At 38.4% G+C, this 17,189-nt stretch overlaps 1 protein-coding gene across 5 annotated transcripts in view; it reads left to right on the top strand.

Moving 5' to 3' along the window:
- C2H8orf34 (chromosome 2 C8orf34 homolog) overlaps nt 1-17,189 on the top strand; it is a 401,050-nt gene that overhangs the window by 378,804 nt on the left and 5,057 nt on the right. For 4 of the 5 annotated variants that reach the window (XR_004944281.1, XR_004944280.1, XR_004944279.1 and 1 more), the window contains 2 exons: nt 10,261-10,317; nt 11,719-13,562. Coding sequence is in view for 1 of the 5 variants with exons in the window: in XM_036179890.1 (XP_036035783.1) it covers nt 10,261-10,317; nt 11,719-11,762 (101 nt within the window). In the remaining 4 variants the exon portion in view is untranslated. Of the gene's footprint in view, nt 1-10,260; nt 10,318-11,718; nt 15,325-17,189 lie in introns of those variants that run through there. The other variant, XM_036179890.1, reaches the window with a different exon arrangement.

The following is a 17,189-nucleotide window of genomic DNA, read 5'->3' as shown; positions in this document are numbered from 1 at the left end:
CAGCAATATAAACTTTACAAGTTTTAAACTACATGCTTCCCTTATTCAAAACTCTGGGTCATAGATAGCAGTTGTTAGAAACATCAGAAAGTATGTATTTAAACAAGAAGACTGAAATGTTATTTTGCAAATTCTTTGGGCTAGAGTCTTTTATGGAGTTGAATTTCCTAAACTAAAAATAGGGGATACATGGGCCAATGTTTTGTTTTTATTTTTTTATAAGAAATCAAAGTTATAAGTGAATAACACATGTTTTTAATCCTTTTACCAAACACTTTTTGTTTGTCTTGGAATATTCTTATCTTTGTGCTAGGTGTGGCCTGAAACTATAAAATAGTGACCCTAAAGTGAAAATAAAATATAGTTCATTCATTAGTGTTGATGAGCATACTTTTGGGACAGACTTTCCCATCAGATGAAGCACATCTTCACAAATGTGAGCGATACATTGGCTGGTTGGAAGAAAGGGTCCATCCCTGGGGCTGTGGATTTTTACCCTTACATTTTCTATAATTGAAAAGACTTGAGTATATTCACAACAGCTGAACTGTTTCAGAATTCTCACTGGCTCCTTTGGCTGCACTGACTGGCTACACGTTCACAAATCACACAATCTTAGACATGTTTTTCTCAAATTAGAATGCTAGTTAAGATCTTCCAACATAAATCCCATGAGCCTGACAGCCCAGCTTCCCAACTTGGAACGGCCGTCTCTCTGGACCTTCAAAGTAGACATGTGTATGCTGAGGGTCACCCACGTGCTCAGCCTTCTGGACTGGAGATGCAGAGGGAGGTCAAGTTATTTACTGTCTCTCTTCACCGCTGTGCAAAGTTACAGATACACATCTGCATTGTTAGTTACACTGCTTCTTAGGAAACAGCACGTGCTAAGGGAGTCAAATGAGGGAGCCATCTCCCAGCGTTGTTAACAGGAACACTGGTTAGCCTTTTAATAGAACTGATCTCATTGAGTTCAGGGAAAGAGTGAACATTTTGAGAATAAGTAATGGGGTTTTCAACTAGATATGAAAATCCTACACAAATTGATGGCAAGACAAATCCTATTACATACAAATGATTATATCAAACCAGTAGTGCATTTCCAGATTAAAAATTAGCCAGTGAAATCGGTTGTATTAAAAGGCTCAATTTATTTTAAATGTAAGAAAAATATTAATCTAGAAAAAATTGTTTAGAATATATATATAATAATGCAATATTGAAAGCTGCCCTGTTCAGATCATGAAGGAGAACAAAATTGGCACTGTAACTAAGAAAATATAAACTAACAGAGTACAAATATGCTCCTGTTGTAATATACAGAAAAATCAAAAGATGCTTAGTATAAGATAATAGTAGTCTCATATTCAGTTGACAGAGTGCTATTTGTCAACAAGGATGGTGGGTTAATGGCTGTTTATGGCATTATTTTGATTACTGAAGTATACTTTTTTTCTGCCTCTGTATTACAATTCAGAATTCAGAAAAACAACTCTAATATGTTCTTAACTTTCTAGACAGCTTAAAATAGTTTGCCCTTTGCTTTCAAATATGGTTGACTTCTTAAAATATATTATTACCTTTTAAAATTTTATGCAAATATGTATATGTATATGTGTCTATGTGTATGACATGTGAGTGCAGGAACTTGCAGAGAACAAGGAAGGGTATCAAACAAAGGCAGCTGTGAGCCACCTGATTTGGGTGCTAGGAACCAAACTCAGGTTCTATGCAAGAGCAATATCCACTCTTAACTGCTGAGCTGTTTCTCCAGCCCCTGTTAAGTCATCCCTATGTAGGATTTTGTTCAGCAGTTCATGAAATCTCTTGCCCTGTCCTGAAAGCCATGGAGAAACATTGACGCCATCTTCAGAGCATATGCATTGGCACTCAGTCTAGTTTCCTTCACAACTGCAGTCTAACAGAAGCCTGCTGCATCACCACACACCAATTGTCCCCAGCTGGGTAGTCATTTCCAGTCAGTTGTTGAGATTGCACAAGAATGAAATTCTCTCCTCACCAATTTTTATAATGGTTTCATACATATATTTATCTTTTCTCCTCAAAGAAAAGAAAATATCCTTAAGGATTGATATCACATAGCATTTGTTCTTAACTTTTCCTAGCATCTTGGCTAGCAAAGTAATACCTAAGAACTATAAACTATGCTTTTATAAATCATTTCGGCTGTACAAAATTAGAAATCTTTTTGAAGTACAATAATACTTTCATCAGCCAGTATATTAAAATTAAATAGTCCCTTGGTTATTTTCACATAGATTCAAGGAAAACAATGAGACTGAACTGGGGCAATTTGTCAAACAAATTTCACTAATATCTTTCAGTTGAGAAACAAACCAAATTAATAATAAGCAACAAGGCTCAGTAAAGGGAATGCTTTGCTTTTCTTCATTCATGCCTGAGCCTGATTATCAGCAAACTTATGTGCCAGTAGAAGGGCGGAGAGCTCCATTGATCTGTAGACCATGACTCTGAGCTTTCTTGTAGAATGTTGGGAGCTGGGTATCAATTACAGAACATACATCTCGACAGAAAATAGAATGTGTCTGGCACTCAGAGGCTGGCCTTGCTGATATTCCGCTCTTCCTCATTTCATATTTGTGGGTTTAAAGTGAAGTGTTCCCTGGTTATCTAATTCTATTTTCATATTGTTTCCATTGTATGTAGCTCCTTTAAATCATTGAAATGTTTTGAGACTACATGGGTGATACAGGATGTGACTAGTTTGGAACAAGCTTTTAGAAGCAGCCCATTCCTGAACAACAATGAGGAAAATTTACTCTTACATTGAGTAGAATGTTTTTCAAGTGTTTACTGTGTGCTGTTGGCTGCTTTTGATGGGCAGATATTCTATGTCATTATTGACTTTTTGCACAAGTGATGCCGTACTCATCACCATGAGAAACCTGTTAAAACTTCCTATGGTGGATGTGGATTTGTTCTCATTTTATTTTTGTTAATTCTTGATTTGCTTTTTAAATTTCAGTGTTATTCAGATTACATAAATTTAGAAGTGCACTTTCCTGGTGAATTGGAATTTTTAAGAAAATGTGCTACTTATCCTTAGCAATAAGTGTGCATTAATTTCCACATCATCTGACATTGTTATGTCAACAATAGTTTTGTTGGTGTTGGTATAAATGTTTTTTCCTCATCTAACTTTTAAGGAATTTTGAATTCATGTGTTACAAGTCTACTTAAAAAAAAACAGAGTTGAAATTATTGTGGCTGTTACTAACAAAGCTAGATACAGGTTGACCATATGATTCAGCTGTACCACTTCAAGAAATATTCCCAAAGGACTCTTAATATTCTACTGCAGAGACATATGCTCTTTGTGTTCATTGCTATTCATTCACAATAGGTAAAAATTGGAAACAGCCTAGCTGTCCACCAGCCGATGAAAGAATAATGAAAAATGTGGTGCATTTAAAAAATGTAATATTATTCAACTGTAAAGAAAAATAAAATTGTGAAATTCCCAGATATAAATAGAAATACCGTCAGTGAGATAACCCAGACCCACAAAAACAAATGCCACATGTTCTATCTCATATATTGATACTGGCTTTGAATGTTTAAATAAGTGTTTAAATTGGAAATTACCCATAGAATTCAGGGAACTAGTAAGGGCCCATGCATGTGGATTTCCAAAGATGGGAGATATAATGCATGTATAAAAGTATAAAAGGGGAAAAGGGAATATTGGGGTAAAAAGGGGTGTTAAATAGGATGGAAGGTGGGAGGGCAACACAGAAGAGGAAGGGGAAGAAAAACAACACTAAAGACCTTTGAAAAATTGACATGGAAACCTATTACTGTAGATGCTTCCTAAAATATATACATATATAAAATGGGTTTAAATGGAATTACACTGTAATAGGGGACAATGCCCAGCACAGATACCATAGACTATCAAATAAAATGCCCAGTGCCAGATATAAGTTCTAGTTGTTGGTTAGTTGGGTCCCATAAAACCCCATAATCATTGCATGCTAGCTAGTGTTATTGCTCTTGGTTACTCTCTAGAGCAGTGGTTCTTAAACTTCCTAATGCTATGACTCTTTACTACAGTTACTCATGTTGTAGTGACTCGCAACCACAAAATTATTTTTGTTGCTACTTCATAACTGTAATTTTGCTACTATTATGAATTATAATGTAAATATTTTTGGAGATAGAGGTTTACCAAAGGGGTTGTGACCCATAGTTTGAGGACCATTGTTCTAGAGCATCATGGTAAGACCCTGTTGCTGAAGATATTACATACATGGGTCACAGGATGTTGAAGAAATCAAGCTTATTCCATACTGGTTAGCTTTCATAGTTCTTGAAGGTGCTGTGAACAGTGTTAGAGGAGAAGAGTAATCAACAATCTTACTCATACAATAATGACTGGCTTGGCAAGATACTGCCAGTGGCGCAATAGTGGCACACATGTGATGGGACTAACCAACAATTTTCTGACTGGATTTAAAGATCACCTCACAAGATAGAACGAATTCCGTATATCCTTAGCTGGGCCCCAGACCCATAACTGACTAGGTCAGAATTCCTAGAAAGTACCTACTACTGTTCTACTAAATAAACTTGGCAATAAACGTCCCCTAAAATCATATCTTTATATTTGTTAATAAGTCCATCTCTCAACCTTTAGCAGAGAAGCTTCTTTTGGTGGTAGGTGGTAATTAAGATAGAGACCTACAACTGGTCAACATGAAGAGAATAGGAGAGGTAGAATGCTCATCTCTAAATTGGACCTCTATTCCATTGCACTTTTCCCAACTCTCAGGGATCAGCACAGAAGAGGGAGCTGAAAAAGTCTTCATTTTCTACCTTACTTTATATTATCTTTTTATCTCTTCAATTCTTCATTAGATTGATGGACATGTACTCTTTTAGGATTCTCTTATTGGTTGTTCTTGAGATTGTTATATGTGTTGCTTACTTGGGAAATCAAAATGGCATTTTTTTCAGAAAATTGGGAATCAATCTACCTCAAGACCCAGCTATACTACTCTTGGCCATATACCAAAAGGATGCTCAAATGTGTTCATAGCAGGATTATTCATAACTGTGACAACCTGCAAACAACCTAGATGCCCCTCAACCAAAGAATGGATAAAGAAAATGTGGTACATTTACACATGGAGTATTGAATTGTTTGGGAGGCCCCCAGGCAGTGGGACTGGGACCTGTTCTTAGTGCGTGCGCTGGCTGTTTGGAACCTGGGGCTTATGTGGGGACACTTTGCTCAGCCTGGAAGGAGGGGACTGGACCTGCCTGTACTGAATCTACCAGGTTGAGCTGAATCCCTAGGGGAGTCTTGGCCCTGGAGGGGAGGGGATGGGGGGAAGGTAGGGGTGGGGGCGAGAGGGAGGACAGGGGAACCCATGGCTGATATGTAAAATTAAAACACAAATATCCGTATTAAAAAAATGACATCAGGAAATTTGAAGGCCTTCAGCTAAGACACCTAGTAATAGTGAATAGGTAGCCTGAACTGGCCATCTCCTATAATGAGGTTGGTAACTTCCCTAATTGTCATCAGAGAACCTTCATCCAGTGACTGATGAAAACAGATTCAAAGAGCCACAATCAAGCACTGGGTCAAGCTCAGAGAATCCTATTGAAGAGAAAGAGGAAGAGAAATCCTATTGAAGAGAAAGAGATTGTATGAGCTAGGAGGAGGGATCAAGGTCATTATGAGGGAACCCACAGAAACAACTAACTTAGACTCATAGAAGATCACAGAATCTGGACACCAACTAGGGAGTCTGCATGGGATGGACCTAGGACCTCTACATATGTGTGACTACTGTGTAGTTTGGTCTACTTGTGGGTCTCCCAGCAGTGGGAACAGGACCTGTCCCTAATGCTTTGGCTGGCCCTTGGAAACCTATTCCTCACACTGGGTTGCCTTTCTCATCCTTAACACAAGTGTAGGGAGCTTAGTCTTACCATAACTTGATATGCCATGCTTTGTTGACAACCATGGAAGGCCAGCCGCTTTCTAAATAGAGGCAGAGGTAAAGTAGTTTGGAGGAGATAGTCAGAGAGGGTGGGAGGAAATGGGAGGAGAGGACAGAAGGTAAACTATTGTCAAGATGTAAAATAAATGAACAAATTTAATTTTAAAAATTGCTAAAAGTAAAACTTCCATATAATCCAGTTTATACCACTCCTGAACATATACCCAAAGGGCTCCACACCATGTTATATACATCTTGCACATCCATGTTCAGAGATACTCTATTCATCACAGATAGGAAATGGGGACAGCCTAGGTGTCCCTCTGATGAATAGATAATGGAAATGTTGTCCAAATACACAACACAACTTTATCTAACAGTAAATAAAGATGAGCTTTGTAGGAAACAGATGAATTGAAAAATGTTCTGACTAAGATAACCTCAGCTCAGAAAGACAATTGTTCAATGTTCTTGCTCCTATGTAGATATTAGCTATAAATCCTTGGTGTGTTTAACTTGGAGGGGCTGCAGAAGCCGGGGAGATACTAAAGTAGAATGCAAGGTTTAAGCACATAAACCTATAAATGAAGCATAATGGATCTTTCTTTTTGAAAGAGTCTGCAAGCACTCTGATAGAGGTTTAATTTAATAGTAAATCAGAAAAACTGTCACATAGCCTAGCATACAATCAACCCACAGAGTATATTTAAAAAGCATATTTAACACTATACCACACCATTTCACCTTAAAGTCTTTGACATTTTAAGGCTTTGAAAAAACATATACACCCTTTAAAAGAGGAATATGCAAGAAAACTGACACTTATTAAGATTTAGATGCTATGTGCCATATAAAATTTCTTTTAATCATGCTGGAAACTTAATATGTGTGGTGTTTTGAATGGGAATGTCATATGTTGCCTTATATGTTTGAATATTTATTCCCCAGTTGGAGGAACAGGTTGGGAAGTTTTAGGACATGTGGCCTTGTGGGAGAAGGTGTGTAACTGGGGTTGGCTTTGAGATTTCAAAAGCCCACATCATTGCATGATCTCCACCTCTCCCCATTTGCCCCCATACCTCTTGCATCTCAATCAGATGTGAGCTCTCAGCTACTGCTCCAGTGCTATGCCCGCCTGCCTGTTGCCAGGCTCCCATAATAATGGTCATGGACTTTACTAACCTCTGGAACCTTAAATCCCAGATTAAATGTTTCCATTTAAAAGCTGCCTTGGTCATGGTGTCTTGTCACAGGAATAAAAAGTAACCAAGCCAATATGTATTGTTATTCCGGTTTAATAAAGTAAGCTTTTTAAAACTATTCTCTTCACAAGAACACACAATTAGCAGTCTGCATCCTCACCTGCTGAGGCTATGTGCTCTACTGGGGAATTTCTCTACCTGCATGGCAGCTGTATTTGTTACTTTTCCCATTGCTGTCACAAACCCCTGACAAGAATCAACTTAAAGGAGAAGAGGTTTGTTTATTTCAAGGTTGGGAAGGGAACAGTTCATTATGAAAGGGAAGGCATCATGGAATTCGCTGTGATAAGAGAATAGGGCTGGGACTCCTCACATGACCACAGTCCAGGAAGCGGACAACACCGGAAGTAGAATGAGATCGTAACACCTCAAGAACCATGCCTGGTGATGTCCTTCCTCCCACTGGACTCTGCCTCCCCAAGATTCTACAGCTTCTGAAAACAATGTCACCCACCCGGGGATAAAATGTTCAATCATATGCACCCCTGAAGGACATTTCACATTCAAATAATAACACAAGTTAAAAAGCTATAAGGTGAAAGAAATATGCGTATACACAGCATAAAGAGAGGAATCATTCCACTATGCACTGCGTAGCATCGGGAAAGCACAAGAAAATAAAGGAAACCAACAGAGAAAGAAACAGAGACACTAATACATTTGGGCAAGAGGTCTGGTTTTAATAGAAACTTCAACTTGACTTCATTATATTTACATTGTGCTCCAAATTATTATCTATGAGCAAAGTCATCCAGAAAATTAAGGGAGGCATATGTGATAAACATAAAAATTAGATATTTGACAGAATAAAATAAATATTGCTTAGGAATTACATCAGGCATGTCTTCAGTCTCATAGTAAGCTATTTAAACGTAGAACAACTGTTGGAAACACACTGCCAAATTCCTTCAAGATGACTTGTTTTGAAATGTTGACTAAATATCTCAGAACTGTGTATCATCTTTAGTATAATTAAACATTGTTCAGAGTGAAGACGTGGTTTTTCTTTGTATTCTGAGACATAAATTAAATCTGACATTCTCTTTTATACTAGGACACAGAGAATAAACCACTGTTAGTAATTAAAATGATCTTCTAAAGTTTTACCATTTATAGATAACTCAGTAATTGTTTTTATCTATTTAAAAGGCCCACTAGGAAAAATTTAGTCTTCATACTCCTACTTTACATTATAAGTATTCATTAAATATTTACTTAATAGATACCTGTGTATTGACAATTAACATGTCTAGTAAGTAAATTTAATGAAGGATTGAATGGATACATTTCAGCATCTTTAATACCTCAGGTTCTAATGAGCACTCAAACATGAACACATCATGATTTTATCTAAACCCTACAATGTGATAGAGTTCTAAGAGTATACACATTCTCCAGCATTGCCCATTATCCACTTCTGAAACAACACCTGTTTTCAGTCCAACTGTCTTTTTTACTTCCCAATCAAATGAGTATGAAAACTATAAAAATTTTGAATACCCATTCCTTAGTGATACTCCAGAGATGTTTTGCTTATTGCCATCCTTTACAAATGAAGAGAAATGTTAACTTGCTTGTGATCACGACTATAAAGAGAATTAAACTCTAGTCAGATGAAAACATAACCCATGCTTTTCCAAGTTCACTAATGAATTATGTGAAATGACAGAATGTCAATGTTTTCTGCTCTCTAGTTGAATCAGAACTTGCCAATGGATACTTAATAAAATTACCTTTATTTTGCATATACATATGTCTGGTGAGTACATGTGTGTGTGTGCACACATATGTATGGGTACGTGTACATATATGGGTCTGTGTGTGGAATCCTAAGGTCAACACCTTTTTCAGTCACTCTCCACATTATTTATTGAGGCAGAGCCTCTCACTCCTATCCAGAGTTCATATATTTAAAAAATCCAGCTTGCTCCAGGAACCTCTTATTCTAATGTTTCACACACTGGGGTAGGATTGCAGTTGGGCCATTATGTCCATTTGGTATTTGCATGGGTGCTGAGGATCCAAACTCTGGCCCTCATGATAACAGCAGTGTTTTACCCATGGACCTGTCACATGGTCCTTAATAGAATTCTTTACAATGAATGCTTCATGAAAAAATATTTTTGAATAGTTTTGATGTATATCAAATTACTCCCTTTCACTGGGGCACTTCTAGGGATTTTGATACACAGTTGGGCATTTTGGTCCTTCAAAAAGCAAATGTCATATAATGCTGTATAAATTCTTAGAGCAATGAGCAAATTGGTTGGTAGATCGTCTATATTAAACCTAGGACAAGCATTCCTAGAGATGAGTAGGATTCTTTTTTTGTAATTTTTCCATTTTCTTTCTCTATAAGACGTGTGGATTTGTTGTCTTTGATTTCCTTTTACCATTTGCTTTTCCTTCATCCCTGCCCCCACTTTCTTGAAATAAAATAATCATGTTCCATCATTCTACAACACTACTTTGTTCTTCCACTAGAGAACAGCTCAGTCTCCCCTCTGCTTTCTGACTTCCATTGAGCATTCAATATTGTATGCCTAATGTTATAAATATGGTGTATAAGGTCATGCATACTTTCATGTGTAAATCTCCAGCTTTAGGACTATGATTTTTCATACATTTTGTAGCATAATGTTACGGTACACATAGTTATTCAGTTGACCTTCTGTCTAACTCATGTTGAGCCTCAGGACTGTGACTGCAATATAGCTGGGGGTCTTCCTAGTGTTCACCTCTTCCAGGAATATGACCTATGGAGGCATTTTCCTGTACTCTTTATGTAAAAATGAATGAAACTTTAAAATTGAAAGTGAATGGATTGTGGAATGATAAGCTACACATTGTCAAATAGCTAACATGTAGCTATCATTCTGTACATACTGTAGGTGCAAGTTTGATATTAATTGTGATTAGTTCTATCAAGGAATGAGTTAAGCCAAGGGAAAATTGTATTTTTGTTCTAGATCCAGTGTGTTACCTCTTTTCTCTCAATTGTACAGGTTCTGCTGATCTTCTTTGTGTCCCGTGCTCTTCTTGTCCCACCCTGATCTACTCCGGTATGTTTGCTCAGAGCACTTACTATCAGTGGCAGGTAACTGTAGGTACTCTCTGCAACTGCTCATAGCTCAGATTGTTTAAAATACATATTGCTCATGACTTCAAGAGAAAAAAGTCTGTGTCAAGTACCCAACATTATCTCCCTTCCTTCTTCCTTTCCCTTCCCTTCCCTCCCCTCCCCTCCCCTTCCCTTCCCTTTCCCTCCCTTTTCTCCCCTCCCCTTCCCTTCCCTCTCTTTCTCCCCCCTCCCCTCCTTTCCCCCTCCCTTCCCTTCCCTTTCTCTCACTGCCCCTCCCCTCCTTTCCCTTCTTCTCCCTTACCTTAACTTCCCCTGCCCTCCCGACCCTACCCTTTCCCTCTTCTTCCTTCCCTTCCCTTCCCTTGCCTTCCCTTGCCTTCCCTTCCCTTCCCTTCCCATCCCCTGCCCTCTCTTCCTTTCCTTTACCTTCCTCTAAGACCTTTTGTTTGAAAATGTGGTTTAAAAACATCTTGTCTTTCCTTGCTCTAAGCTCTAAGCCCTTCCAGATTTTTTTCTCTGTCTGTTTGTACCTGTCTTCCACAGTGTGATTCTACCGCTTGGTCATAACTATCATGACCCTGTAGAATTTCAAATGTTCTTTGCGTGACATATAGGTAGACTGCTCTTCAATCCAAGATCTCCTAGAAACACTGTCATACTGGTCCTTCATATCTAATAAATGGATTTGGAAATACACTAGGAAATAGCACGTCACAGTTGTGGGTGGCATGGCAAATAGTATAGTTTACCAACAAGGAAATTATGTGGATAAAAGCATAGACTGGATACATAATGAACAATCATCTTGCCAAAATTCAGACTATTAAGCATCATTAGGATATGTGTGTGCACCAGTAATTCTAATCAAGGATCCATAGAGAATTATATTGAAAGGTGATAGGAATTAGTCCAATAAATGAGTTAGCTGGGGTTGTTGGGAGTGGATAATTAATTCTGGATAAAGAAGAATTATGCATAAAGAGTTGAAATCCCCTCTTTCTGTTTTCTCCCATGCTTCCTCCCTTTGTTCCTTCTCTCTCATTAAATATCTATTGAGCAATTCGCTGTATGAAAAGTATTCTTTTAAGCTCTTGAGCAGTGTGCAGATTGATACTCCTCTTCAAAAATATTTACAGTTTAGTTGGTGAGCCAGAAATATTAGATATAATTATGACATGAAGCAGAAAAATACAAAATGTCATTCTGATTAGAGTTTCTTACAGATACCAAAATTTTATATACTATTGTCATGATCAATGTCATGGAAAAAGTTCATACAGTAGAAGGAAGCACTGAATAAAATCCCAATCTCTCCTTTTGATATTCAGCTGTATTGATGCATTGTTGAATGTATTTTCTTTTATTTTTTTCTCTCCTACAGGTCTATCTGTGAAACAGGCAAAAGACATTTCAAGTGGTCCTTAAGGAGACGGTAGCTGACTGAATCCATACAAATTGTCCCAATTTGAAGTACTATATGAAATCTATAAAGAAATATTATTTTTCTAACATAAACAATAAACAAACACTCATGTAATGAGGGTATGCACCCATCTATAGTCAGAGAATTCAGGAAAAGTGGTCTAGTGATCATGGAATCTGATACCTTTCAATCTGGTCAGTGTCTTGGGTTTATGTTACCTTATATGTAGTTATTAAAATTAATGTTTGATATAGTAAATATTGCCTGAATCAAATATTTAAATTTTCTGAATCTTGATTTAGCTAGGATTTTCTACCTCTATTTTTATAATGGCATCTTATCTTTTGGATCAATAAGCATTGCACTTGCCCACATATGCCAAGATACAGCTCTAGTCCCAGGCAGCAGTTGACTGTGTGGCAGTAGCCGCTGAGATGGAAACTCTCTGCACCAGGAAGAAATGTTTTCCCCATCACTGCCCCTACATGGTTATAGTCCCCATTCTTATTAAAACATGACTATTACTTCAGCAAGACAAAACAACAAATAATGAAATGCATGCCCTCAGAGCACTTGCAAGGAAAATCACTGATCATTTATGCAATTACAGAGCCACATTAAGATTATTCAGTTTAAATCTGATTTCTGCTTACTTTTGGAATGTGCTATGTGTTGATTCTAATGAATGGATCTCAGTGAATCTATTGACTATATCTGCTATCTTTTATTTGTCTTAATGCAAATTTTTTGGTGGACTTTAATGAATGCAGGCTAAATTATAAAACTCTTTGTATAGCTATAAAGGAAACAACTGTTGAAGACTAGAAAATAGTTAAGGAATAAACAAGCAATTTCTGACTTCTGAATTAACTCATATTCACAAATATAAATAACAAAATTATAAGTTATATAATAAATTTTCTTACATCGTTGTTTTCTTACATGATGAAACTCATTTAAGTAATAACTATTTTTATGGATAGGAATAAATTAAAGCTTCACTATTAATTGCTGCTCATGGATGGGACAGAGACCAGGTTTATTTTGGCTTGTTTTTTTGGAGGTTTCAGAGCATGCTCTACTGACTCCTTTGCCTTTGGTCTGTGGCAGAGCAGATTGTCATGGCAGAAAAAGTATGAGACATGAGCTTACCCCCTTCATGGAGGCTCAGAAGCATAGATGTTGAGAGGCAGGAATGAGATCACCTTTTAATGACTCACTTCCTTTATCCAGGCCCAGCATTACAGTTTCCACTACATTTTGATAACCCATTCAACTGTGGATTCATTAACAGATTAGGCCATTGATATTGGTTCAATACTTTAAGATCCAATCACTTCCCCAGAACCTCACCTCTGAAAATATTATTGGTAACCCTACAAGTCTTAGAGAGGGGACATTTTTTAACCAAATTATATTATATTAACAGCTGAGAAAATAGTGAGTTTTTTAAGCAAAAAGCAAGAAGGCAGGATATTAAGTTTACAGGATCAGAATATTTATTTAAAAATCTGCATCATGAAATGAAGCTTCAAAAAGGTTCAACTGAGGATTTAAATTATTCTCCTCATTAGACATTTTCTTTCTTTAAAACATAACATCAATCATGTGTTTATCTGAGCCACATTCTCCTCCAACAATGGCTTATTCCAACTTGGTCCCCCTCTCGCCAACTGGCTTACCTCCAGACTCTCAGCCTCTTTGTCCCACATGGATCTCAGGAATCACATGCTCCAGGATGCAAGAATGGCTAGCACTGAGTGCATTGTGGAGGATGAGCCAAGGCAGACCCCAAATGAAAGGTAAGGACAGGGTCTAATCAAGGACCAACTGCTGCAAATGAAAGAGTCTTGTGTAGGCTCAATCCAACTCCAGTTTGTACAGGAGTGGGGAGTGTTTTCCAAGCAGAATGGGTGAGTAGAAATGGGGAGGACTGAGGGTTTTAGTATAGTCAGGGAAGTGGAAATTTATAAAAAGAAAAACAGGAATGAAACGGGTGGTTACTCCAGGTGAAATTCACCTGGCTTTGCTCATAGGGGTTTCCAAAGTTACATATCTAATCTGTCATAGAGACAGTGGCTCTGTCCCTGGATCTACCTAGAGCCCCAGAGGCCATAAATATAATGGTGGAAGATATAGGAAGTGGACAAGGTTAATGTTGGAAGGAGTTAGAAAGCAGTTATAGATGTTAAGACAAAACCATAAAGTTCTATTTTGGTTTTTTAATTCCAATGTATGGCAAAAACTCTAAATACAGTTGAAATATCCAAGTAGTAAGTCACCAGAGAGAGCTAAAGCTATACACATAGCTTTTCTGAATTCACTGCATGTAGAACTATGTAGCAGAGGTTAGGGGAGATGGTACTTGTTGAGTGCCTCCTGGGACTATATATTAGCCTGTGAGTATTGCTAGGTCAGCAGGAGCAAAAGCAGAAGACAAGTGCATTGTGCATATGTTCTGAGAGTTGTTTGTGGGACCTTAGATCTGAGCTGTTCAACAGGTACCAAAGTGCAGTGCTAAAAGAAGATAGTTTGGGTTTATGTGCATACACGAGCTTTTCAGAATGAGGAAATGGAGCCTTGTGCCTGAGTCTTGCGACATGAGTGATGTTTTCTGAGCAACCAGAGTCCAGGTAAGGGAGAAGACCTAATGGGGTAACAGGAAGTTGCACAGAAAAAGGTAAAACAGGGGAGCTCACAGATACCATGGAACTGGACTTGTATAATGTTTTTGTAACAGTTTTTCTCAGATTCAAGTGTCATATGACACTTCTAAACTACATCATTCTTGCAGCACACAACATTAAGCCATAGGTGTTCCCTTTACTGAGCACCCAGGAAAATGTTCAGTTTGGTAGAGCTTCCAGGATGATGTGGGCAGGACTGTGACTGGTGTCACCGGAAGCCCAAGGAGCCAGGAAGGAGAAAAATGTGATGATCTGGTATTTGCTCTGTCCTTCTTCTTTAGAAAAGGCGATAGGTCTTCTTCGGAATGCTGGGATATCAGTCCCCTGTCCCTCTCCAGTGTTCTCTGCATACATCCTATTTGTCTAATATCATGCTAGCATCTGACAGCACACCTAGTCCTTGCATCATGAGCTAGGTGGCTAGGGTGGGTATAACTCTGGCAAACAATCCGTTTTCACATATTCTAAGATGAAAACAACAGAGCACTAAGGTCTACACATGTGGAACTTGTAATTTATATCAGACATAATGAATCTTAGGCTTTGGTTCCTTTGCAACCTAAAGCAAAAAGAGGATTCTTGATCTGAGACACAGAGAAGTTGAGTGAAATTTCAGATAGTAATGAAAGAGAAAACAAAGAAGATTTCAAGAGGCTGGCATGTGTAAAGATCTTGAGACCAGGACAAGCATGAACAGTCAACCAAAGGAAATGGACATTTGCATGTGGCTGGAATAAGGCTGTACAGCTTCGCCAAGTGTTGCATGTGAGCAGTTAATAGCAGCCACGTCATAAGAATAGTTGTAAGATAAGCCCCATTCAGAGGGTGGATGGGCCAGGTCTCTTGGTTCCTGGACCCTGGATGCTGGAAGTAGACTGAACAGAGTTCTCCAGAGAACACCGCCAGATTGCACTACACCTTTCCCAGACCCTGTTACCTATCCCTTCGCTTGTGAGTTACCCCACAAAATAAACCTCCCTTTTAACTATGTGCAGTTACCTTAATAATTTCACCAATAGGTAAGGAATACAGAGAAGAGTTTTGAGTGAGAAAATAGCATGATTTGCATTTTAGGAAGATAATTTTTGGCAACAGTGGGGAAATTGTTCACCAAAGGAAAAGACTAGGTGCAGGAGGGATGGCTAGGACATGTACAGAATCAATCCTGGAGACAAACTGCACAGATGGGGAGGAATCTAGACAGCTAATTGATTAAAGATGGGGGAGAGGGGTCATAGATATCGTTCAGATTTCTGGCCAGGACACCTGGTGGTGAAATGTGTTTAAATGATGTGCAGATGTTCAGATGTTCAGTTCAGCTTGTGATGTAGCCAAGATTTTAAGTATCATCATTGTGCAGATGATCAAACACAACATAATAGAATTTGAGGCGGTAGATGACGTCACTTGATGAGAGTCTGCACTGGGAAGAGGACAGACATCCTTGGAAAATACTAGGCCTTGGGAGACTGAAAAAGTGATTTCAAGAGTAAATATTTTAAGGACACTTCACAGAGTGGGTGGCCCACACACTGCATCTAGGAAGCAGAAGGTCAAAATCCTTGAACCTCAGGTCTCTGGTTCCTGTAAGCACAGCTGGATTTCAAGGGAGAGACAAGTGTGGCTCTTTGGGGAACTACCTTTAGTAGTCTAGTTTAACAAGGCTATAGAAATTTCCTGTGGGTGGATGGAATAAAAACAACTCTATTGGAATAGAAAAAGGCATGTAAGAAATGTATCATTCCCCTCATTTACTTCCTAAATAAGGCATTACAAATCTGAGGTCTTTTCAGTCAGTGTGTGCAGACATCTACTTTGAGATCACCTATTTCTTTTTTTCACAGCAACCAAGGGATAATGAACATCTTTAGGACCTTAAGAGTTTGTCCTACTGGCGTATTCCTGTGTAGTCTTTATTTGTTTGTTTACTTATTTATTAATATTCTCTCTCTCTCTCTCTCTCTCTCTCTCTCTCTCTCTCTCTCTCTGTGTGTGTGTGTGTGTGTGTGTGTGTGTGTGTGTGTGTGTGTGTGTGTGCGTGCATGTAAACGCTCATGTTTGTGTGTGTGAGTGTGGGCACACATACACAATAATGTGCATGCCAAGGTCAGAGGGCAGCATTGAGTATCAGTGCTCACCTTCCACATTGTTTGAGACAGGATATCCAGGTCACTGATTCATATGCCAGGCTGGCTGATTAACAAGCTTACAGGACTTACCCTGTCTCCACCACCTATCTACCTGTAGGAGCCCTGGGGTACACACTACCATATCCAACTTTATGTGGGGTCTGGGGAATCATATTCTGGTTCTCAATTTTGTATGTAAGTATTTTACCCATTGATCCCCAGCCCTTCTATATAGTTTTAATTTGCTATGTTCTGTATACATCTATGTTTTCAAACTAATTAAGCATACATTTCTGTTGAGTGTGCAGAAAGCCTCACTAGGTGTGAGGCTCAGAGCAGTTGTCACCATCTGTCTTTTTCTGAACATGGAGTTCTTATTCTCCTGCAGATCCAAGCTTCCACATGCCATTGCCTGTTGGTTTTGAACTTGAATTTCATTGTTCTATGAACTTTATGCGATGGTTCTTGTGCCTCTGCACCTCTAGAAAGCCAATATATGAGCATCCTAGAATTGGTTGGAGCTGGGCTTAGAACGTTTATGGTGTGTGTGAAGAGCCCTAAGGCCTCCCTGTAAACCTGTGGGAAGAACTGAATCATTTTCTCAACAAGAAAG

This window comes from Onychomys torridus, chromosome 2 (assembly GCF_903995425.1).
Source record: "Onychomys torridus chromosome 2, mOncTor1.1, whole genome shotgun sequence".
Lineage (NCBI taxonomy): Eukaryota > Metazoa > Chordata > Mammalia > Rodentia > Cricetidae > Onychomys > Onychomys torridus.
This window is presented reverse-complemented; position numbering and strand designations above follow the sequence as displayed.